We start from the raw sequence: 8702 nt of genomic DNA on the forward strand, positions 1-8702 counted from the left end.
TTAGTAAAGACTCGCTTCATACACACCCCTCTGCTCTGAATTTCCTGAGTGGTTTTCTGTTGCTGACCCAAAAGTGGAAGTGGACGTCACGCTACTTTCTACTAATATCACACACACACACACACACACAAACTGTATAGTCACAAAGACAGAGACAGCATGTGTACGATAACTAACAGAACATTATTAATTATTATTATCTGAGGAGTTTGTGAGTCTGGATGTAGAATGGAGATGGTCCTCATCTTCACCTTCTGCCTGATTCTAGGTAAGTACAAACACTTCCAAATCCTCATCAGTCTCAGTGTTCAGTATCAGTGTCGCATTAAAGCTTTGCACTGATGGACATTTAGCACAGAACTTTTATAGAGAGGTTCCAGTGTTTAAAGTAGTGAAGTTCTCAGGGGTGCTGAGAGCTCCTGGTTATCTTCAGAAGCACACAGAGGAGCTTCCACTTCACTTACTGCATGAGGAAACCTACATGTTCAAGTCACCTACACATGGGAACATTATCTCTACTTATTTTCAGTGTAAAATTGACTTTGAAGAGTTTGTGTATCTGTATACGAGCTGAACAACAGTCCTTAACTACAGGTTATGTGTTTAAAGATCAGGACTAATGCTTTATCAGTGCAGTCGGCCTGCAGTCTCATCTCTCTTCTTCCTGTTGTTCAACACAGAATGTGAGTTTAGTGTTTTCTATCGAGTCTAGCCGAGAGCAGATAGTCCTGTTGTAGGACGTGTAGGATTTAGATTATTAGTCTCTGAGTGTTTGTTATTTAAAATCCCTGTATTGGTTTCTCCTACTGTATGTGTATCTGTTGTACCTGTCTCTTCTCTTACACGTGTCACAATGTTTACACTTTAATATTCCTGGATACTGAGCTTCATTTTGGTCTTATATGTTACACCATGGTCCTGGATCATATTTCATTCCACTGTATATTATTCTCCAGCTGGTACTGATGCTGTAACTACAGTAACTGGATACAGAGGACGATCAGTTCAGATTAAATGTCCCTACACATCTGGATATGAAAAGAACAACAAGTATCTCTGCAGAGGTAAATGTTCCAGCTGGGACCTTAAAGACGTTCCTGTTCAGTCTCGATCTCCTGCTAAAGACTCCAGATTCTCTCTGTATGACGACACAACAGCCAAAGTCTTCACCGTCAACATCACTGATCTGAGACCAGAGGATGAAGGAACTTACTGGTGTGCGATAGATCGGGCAGTGTATGATTTTTACACAGAGATTCTACTGCTGGTTAAAACAGGTGAGTGTTACACAGAGGAGAGTAAAATAATCTTACATTAATTTATTAATTATGAACATATTGTCATTGAGCTTTTGTAATGTCATACAACGACTTATACTGTTTACATTACGATTTACATTTACATCTGAAAATCTACACAGCTGATATTCACCAACATCTGTTAGCTACATAAGGCATTAGCTTAGCCACAGGGAGTTAACATGTTTGTGCTAAGCTACATAAGGCAGTATGTTAGAGTGATTAGCAGTGTTATCTACATGCTAACCTAAAATATATAAGTGACATTAAAAGAGAATATTTCACATAAACCAGTAAAAGCTGGTGAAAAATGAGGAAAAAATAAAATAATAGTTTAATATGATCAGTATAGAGATTATAAGAGACTTAATAACTTTCTCATGGTAACAGTTTGCTGGATTCTCCTCCTCATCTGGAGCAAATCACTCTTTAAAAAACACCTGTTCTCTGTCAGAGACTCACTGTTGTTGTGAGGTAAAATAAACTCCTCCCACTTTCCAGAACATTCTGTACAACACACACGCAGGGAACTCACTGAATCTGTGTGTGTGTGTGTTTGTGTGTTGGGGGCGTGGCCCTGTGAGTAGATTACCCAGACTGTTACCCTGTGAATAGTGTGTGGGCGTGTCCTGTCTCAGGTCATTATTAGATAATAAAGTGAGACAGAAAGACTGTACCTCTCCTTAGATTCATACAGATTACATAAACTTAAAATATTTATTGTTTATCTAAGTTTCTTTATTCTATTTAATCTTTTTATACACATATTTTTCATGTCGATGTGTGAAGTATCCTCTGAGTTTCAGTTCATTTTAGTGACGCGTTTCAGAATTATATTGGTGGAGACTGAGACAGCGCACCCTGTTTATTTTCTTTATTTTACAAAAGCACAATGTGTACAGAAATAAAGGAGGACCCTTTACATAGTTTAATGATGTACTAAACTTATCTATACAATTAAATTTGATGAAGCGTTTTAAGATCCTTTTATGCTTACCAGAAAAAAATGCAAGTGATCCGTCCAGTGGAAACGCCAACCCCTAAGTGTTTAAGCGCCGTGTACAATGTAGAACAGACCTTATTTATCAAGTTTATAAACTCACAGATTAATAAATGAGGCTCATTGGTTTTAAATCTATATCATGTGAGTCTGGAATTTAAATATATACTGTTTCTTTTATCTTTCAGATAATCTCACCAGTACTGTCTCACACACCACACACACCACACACACCACATTCACTACACACATCACACACACCACTTTAACACACTCCATGAGTCCATCAGTGCATGCTGAGAACACACACTCAACAACAGGTATGAACTGCTTTCTCGTCCTCGTCATCAAATTTCTTTGGTATTATTCATCGTCTCGTATTTTTATTTCCGCTTATCCACTAAATGATTCTAACCACCCAAACTCCACCCCCTCATCTCAGGGTGCGTACAACATCATTTGTGTTAGAGCCTTAATTTACATTTATTTTCTTATGAGAAAGAGAGCACAGATCAATCAATGACAGCAAACTTAACATCATCTATGGAATAAACATGTTTTATGCATCTTGCTCTGCCCTGGATTTTATTTGAACCCTTTAAAAAAATGGTGTTTGTTTAGGAAAATTCTAACTGTTAAATAAATAGGTAAAAATATGGGATGCAATGCACAGTGCATTTTTTTCACAATGAAATCTTTCATTTTTCAGTCAGTGTTTTTGTTCACGAATTTCAATTCCTATATGACCAGATTTCTAAGTCAAGACAATCATTCCCAGTCTAAAGGCCACAAAACCAACCACATCATCTGTATCTTTAGTTTTACTTCACTTGTGCACACGCATCACTCTAAAACGTAATCATTTATGTTAAATCAAAACTATTTACAATTTAACTTTGACCCTCACATTACAATAACATTTCTCTTCCAGCTGTCCCAATGTCCACCATCATCACAGCTGTATCTGTGGTTCTTGTGCTTCTTCTTATTGTCCTGTTATTTGCTGTTGCTTTTCAGAGGAAAAAGAAGACCAGAGGTACAGTACCACAAACAGACATAAATGCACTATTTGATCCATACAATCATTTAATGTCACTAAATAAAGATTTAACTTTTTGTCTTAGTCTTATTTTTTTTATTTAGTTTTTTTTTTTTTTCCTGTGGTTTAACATCAGTGAGCTTTTGTACACCTTTTAAAATACTCGCCAAACAGTTTAGTAGGTACACCAGTTAAACCTCTTGTTAATGCAAATATTTAAGCAATCACAAGGCAGCAATATACTGTACATGGTCAAGACAATCTGCTAAAGTTCCAACTTAAAGGACACGTATAGGGGCCAAAAGGTTATTTAAGTGACTTTGAATGCAGCATGGTTGTTGGTGCCAGAGGGGCTGGTCTTTATATTTCTGAAACTCCTGATTTACTGGGATTTTAGCACACAACCATATCAAAAAAAAAAAAAAAAAAAAAAAAGAGTACTAGCATGGTGTAATGAAGTGGCCAGTGGGTGTAAACTAAATGATATTAGGATTGAATTGTTTTTTTACCAACAAATAAGTTGGATTATTGACTTACCCCATCCTTTCCCACATTCTTCTGTTGAACACTCATGTAGTGAGAAAGGTACATACAGTGGTGTGAAAAACTCTTTGCCCCCTTCCTGATTTCTTATTGTTTTGCATGTTTGTCACACAAAATGTTTCTGATCAAACACATTTAACTATTAGTCAAAGATAACACAAGTAAACACAAAATGCAGTTTTTAAATGATGGTTTTTATTATTTAGGGAGAAAAAAAATCCAAACCTACATGACCCTGTGTGAAAAAGTAATTGCCCCCTGAACCTAATAACTGGTTGGGCCACCCTTAGCAGCAATAACTGCAATCAAGCGTTTGCGATAACCTGCAACGAGTCATTTACAGCGCTCTGAAGGAATTTTGGCCCACTCATCTTTGCAGAATTGTTGTAATTCAGCTTTATTTAAGGGTTTTCTAGCATGAACCGCCTTTTTAAGGTCATGCCACAACATCTCAATAGGATTCAGGTCAGGACTTTGACTAGGCCACTCCAAAGTCTTCATTTTGGGTTTTTTCAGCCATTCAGAGGTGGATTTGTTGGTGTGTTTTGGGTCATTGTCCTGCTGCAGCACCCAAGATCGCTTCAGCTTGAGTTGACGAACAGATGGCCGGACATTCTCCTTCCGGATTTTTTGGTAGACAGTAGAATTTATGGTTCCATCTATCACAGCAAGCCTTCCAGGTCCTGAAGCAGCAAAACAACCCCAGACCATCACACTACCACCACCATATTTTACTGTTGGTATGATGTTCTTTTTCTGAAATGCTGTGTTACTTTTACACCAGATGTAACGGGACGCGCACCTTCCAAAAAGTTCAACTTTAGTCTCGTCGGTCCACAACGTATTTTCCCAAAAGTCTTGGCAATCATTCAGATGTTTTTTTAGCAAAATTGAGACAAGCCTTAATGTTTTTTTTGCTTAAAAGTGGTTTGCGCCTTGGAAATCTGCCATGCAGGCCGTTTTTGCCCAGTCTCTTTCTTATGGTGGAGTCGTGAACACTGACCTTAATTGAGGCAAGTGAGGCCTGCAGTTCTTTAGATGTTGTCCTGGGGTCTTTTGTGGCCTCTCGGATGAGTTGTCTATGCGCTCTTGATGTAATTTTAGTCGGCCGGCCACTCCTGGGAAGGTTCACCCCTGTTCCATGTTTTTGCCATTTGTGGATAATGGCTCTCACTGTGGTTTGCTGGAGTCCCAAAACTTTAGAAATGGCTTTATAACCTTTACCAGACTGATCTCAATTACTTTTGTTCTCATTTGTTCCTGAATTTCTTTGGATCTTGGCATGATGTCTAGCTTTTAAGGTGCTTTTGATCTACTTCTCTGTGTCAGGTAGCTCCTATTTAAGTGATTTCTTGATTGAAACAGGTGTTGCAGTAATCAGGCCTGGGGGTGACTACAGAAATTGAACTCAGGTGTGATAACCCACAGTTAAGTTATTTTTTAACAAGGGGGGCAATCACTTTTTCACACAGGGCCATGTATATTTGTATTTTTTTTTCTCCCTTAATAACGTAAACCTTAATTTAAAAACTGCATTTTGTGTTCAATTATGTTATCTTTGACTAATAGTTAACGGTTTTTGATGAGCAGAAACATTTAAATGTGACAAACATGCAAAAGAATTAGAAATCAGGAAGGAGGCAAATAGTTTTTCACACCACTGTATGCTATCATATACAAGGTACAATGTGCCGACTCTTCTCTGGTTAGGTTAGTAATGAGAACTGTAATGAAATCAGCCAATGGGAGTCCAACATGGAGTCAAATCCATCTCCTCTAATGTGCAATCAAACCCTGAACACAGTTTATAATGGCACTTGTGGGGCAAAATAAACATCCAACATCCTAATATTGATTCTATAGAAAGTCTTTAGCATGTAAAATTTAAACAATTGTCAAAAACAGCAAAAATATAAAATGTCATGTAGAGTGAAATATTCAGTGATGTGATCCACTGAGGCTATGGGCAATGAGTCTACATACTGTATGATCTGAGTTTAATTACCCAGTATTGCATGCAACATTTTATTTTTTATAATTAAATTAAATGTTCTTTTTGTAACATATATAGATTATTAGTAGAATATAGCAGAATTTTAGAGTTTTGGTGGAATTTAATTAAATTTAACATTATTAATTGGTATAAAATAAATAATATAATATATTTGAATAAATCTCAAGTCTAACGTGACACAACAGCATCTCCCCTAGCTGATAGAAATGCAGATGCAACACAGACCATTTACAAACTGTATTAATTATTGTTGTTTGTATATTTTATATTATGTGTTCAGCCTCATCTCCAGCCCAACCTGCACAAAGTTCCTCAAACCACAATGTGGTGAGTTGTGTTTCTCCAAAATCTTCTTTAAATTTAACAAAACACAGAATGTTGTAGTCACATCTGATATACTGCATTAAACCAGCATCACATTAGCTGATTTTCAGTTTAAATTTATATATAGTTTGTAAAGTTAAATGTAAAGAAACTCCTAACTTTGAGGTGAGAACTTGGCAGTGATCTCACATTCCACCTGTATACTGTATGTATCTGTATATGTGTATGAACTAGATTAATGTCTATGTTATGGTTTATTGCAGAAGTATTAAATTCAGTTTTTTCCACAGTTATATCCAGAAATATTTTTCACATAAGAAAGTAATGATGCAATCAGAAATCTGCAGTGTGAGACTTTTTTTGGCCAGGCTGTATACTTAAAAGCTTAATTTTAACATGAATACATTTCTATGATGTTTTAGTAAAAAAAAACAAAAAAAAATTAAAAACAGGTGTTTTATTTTTTTTCTTTTCTGCCCAGGTTCCACTTCCTGATTATATTTATGACGAGATTAAAGACAACATAAGTCTTACTAACACACTTTACTCCACCGCTCTGACTCCCACAAACCCCTCTGAGATTTATTCTGACCCTGAATTACCCACAATTCACTCTGATAATTCACAAGCTGTGTATACTACAGTGGATCACCCATCAGATCCTCCTGATCAGGACTTCTACTCCACAGCTCAGTTACCCACAATTCCCTCTGACTCATCAGTCAGCGCTGCTCCATCATCGGGTGTGAAATCTTAGGGGTTAGGGTTGGGGGGGGGGGGGGGGTGCATAAACTCACTGTGGTTCACAGAGAATTATCATCCACTGTCATTGTTTTTTTTATAAAAGGGCCACTAAGCTTCATGACTCCCAGACTGCTGTCTCTTTTTGTTTTGTCCTCTGTTGGCCCACCTCATGACCGTTTCTCCTGGATCTGCACCATCTGCACCTTTTTCTCTGGTCCTCATCTCCCCACCCTCTTCAGTGAGCAATTTATTTTTCTCTTCCTTATGTCCCAGTGTTCTCACATCTCCTGCTCAAAGCTTAAGTTCCTGGTATTACAGGAGATCGGAAACTACAACACCAATGGATTTTACCACCATATGAAGTTACTGCTAAGGTTTTCGCACAATGTAAGATGTGATACAGTGATATTTTACTACAGACACCACCTTGATAAACAAACTGACAAAATAGATATTTAATTTCAGTTTCACACCATAAGAAATGACATACTAACAGTATGAGGGTATGAGAATGCTAAGCACTATTACTGTGAATCTACATCGTAGTGGTGATGTTCTACTTTAGAAGAGATAACAGATATTTCCCATTTGTTTCTCCTCTGTGCCACTCACATTATGGTCCCAATGGCAGCAACAAATCAGACTCATAATGAGCACCATCACACTATGAGTCAGTACTGAAACATCAGCCTGTGAATGAGGAACATCACTTTAATGTACAGGAAGCAGCCTACTGAGCTCAGAGCTAGATATGAATATAGAGAAATGTTTTCTCATATTAGAATAATAAATATCTAATCAAATCTTTCTCTTCCTACTTCTCGTTTATATCACAGAAAAAAAAAATATAAAATGTTGATGATGAACAGACAGTTCAAGTGAGCCAGATTATTGAAGCAGTGTGTACAATGTAGCATAGCCCTGATTAATTACTTAAACAGACAATTAATAAATATTCTGTAAACCAAATCTCTTTCTATTAATCACTTGAACACGAGTGATTTCCAAACCAATGCTGATGCCAGCAGACAAATACACACTGCACAGTCGGAAAGACATATACAGGAAGTGTGTGAACCATAGCTAATAAAACATTATTATTATTATTATTGTCTGAATTAATAAAATAGTTATTAATGTTATAGTGGGTGTTGTAGTTCCGAAAGATTTTTGTAGTTTTACATGGAAGAAAAGTGAAATGATGAAATCAGCAGCAGTTGTGAGAAAAACATATAGATGTGTGACATGTTCAAGTTTAAATTCAAATTCAAGTAGGCTTTATTGTCATTACAACCATATACAGTTAGTACACAGTGAAACGAAACAACGTTCCTCCAGGACAAAATTGCTACATGCAACATAAATTTACAACATAAATTAACATAGACACTAAACTAGCTAACCAAGAGGCCTAGTTAGCTGGCTAGCAGAGACAGCACAGAGAGACCTAACATAAATTACAACATAAATTAACAAAAACTAACTAGCTAAGTATAACATTTTTATAGACAACATAAAGTGCACGTGCAAATGTGCAAACAAGAGCAACAACAAAGTGACAGTGCGCAACCACGACATAAACAGAACACAAAATATGGTGTTGAGGTAGTGGGTAAACATAAACATTCCTTAAAACAGCAGCAAGAATTGAGGAATTAGTGCAAAAAGTAGTCCAGTAATGATCATTGTGCAAAAGATAAACAGTGAAGCATTTACAGGTTGGTGTGTACGATAGTTTGG

General features: G+C 36.8%; 1 protein-coding gene across 1 annotated transcript; it reads left to right on the top strand.

The window, feature by feature from the left end:
• Window positions 1–228: 228 nt before the first annotated feature.
• On the top strand, window positions 229–6975 carry LOC128506320 (CMRF35-like molecule 1). Its single transcript, XM_053476732.1, has 8 exons — window positions 229–268; window positions 957–1277; window positions 2487–2621; window positions 2694–2741; window positions 3230–3334; window positions 5450–5455; window positions 6175–6221; window positions 6700–6975. The coding sequence occupies exons 1-8, from the start codon at window positions 229–231 to the stop codon at window positions 6973–6975; spliced, it is 978 nt and encodes a 325-aa protein (XP_053332707.1).
• Window positions 6976–8702: the final 1727 nt, after the last annotated feature.

Source organism: Clarias gariepinus, chromosome 18 (genome assembly GCF_024256425.1).
Source record: "Clarias gariepinus isolate MV-2021 ecotype Netherlands chromosome 18, CGAR_prim_01v2, whole genome shotgun sequence".
NCBI lineage: Eukaryota > Metazoa > Chordata > Actinopteri > Siluriformes > Clariidae > Clarias > Clarias gariepinus.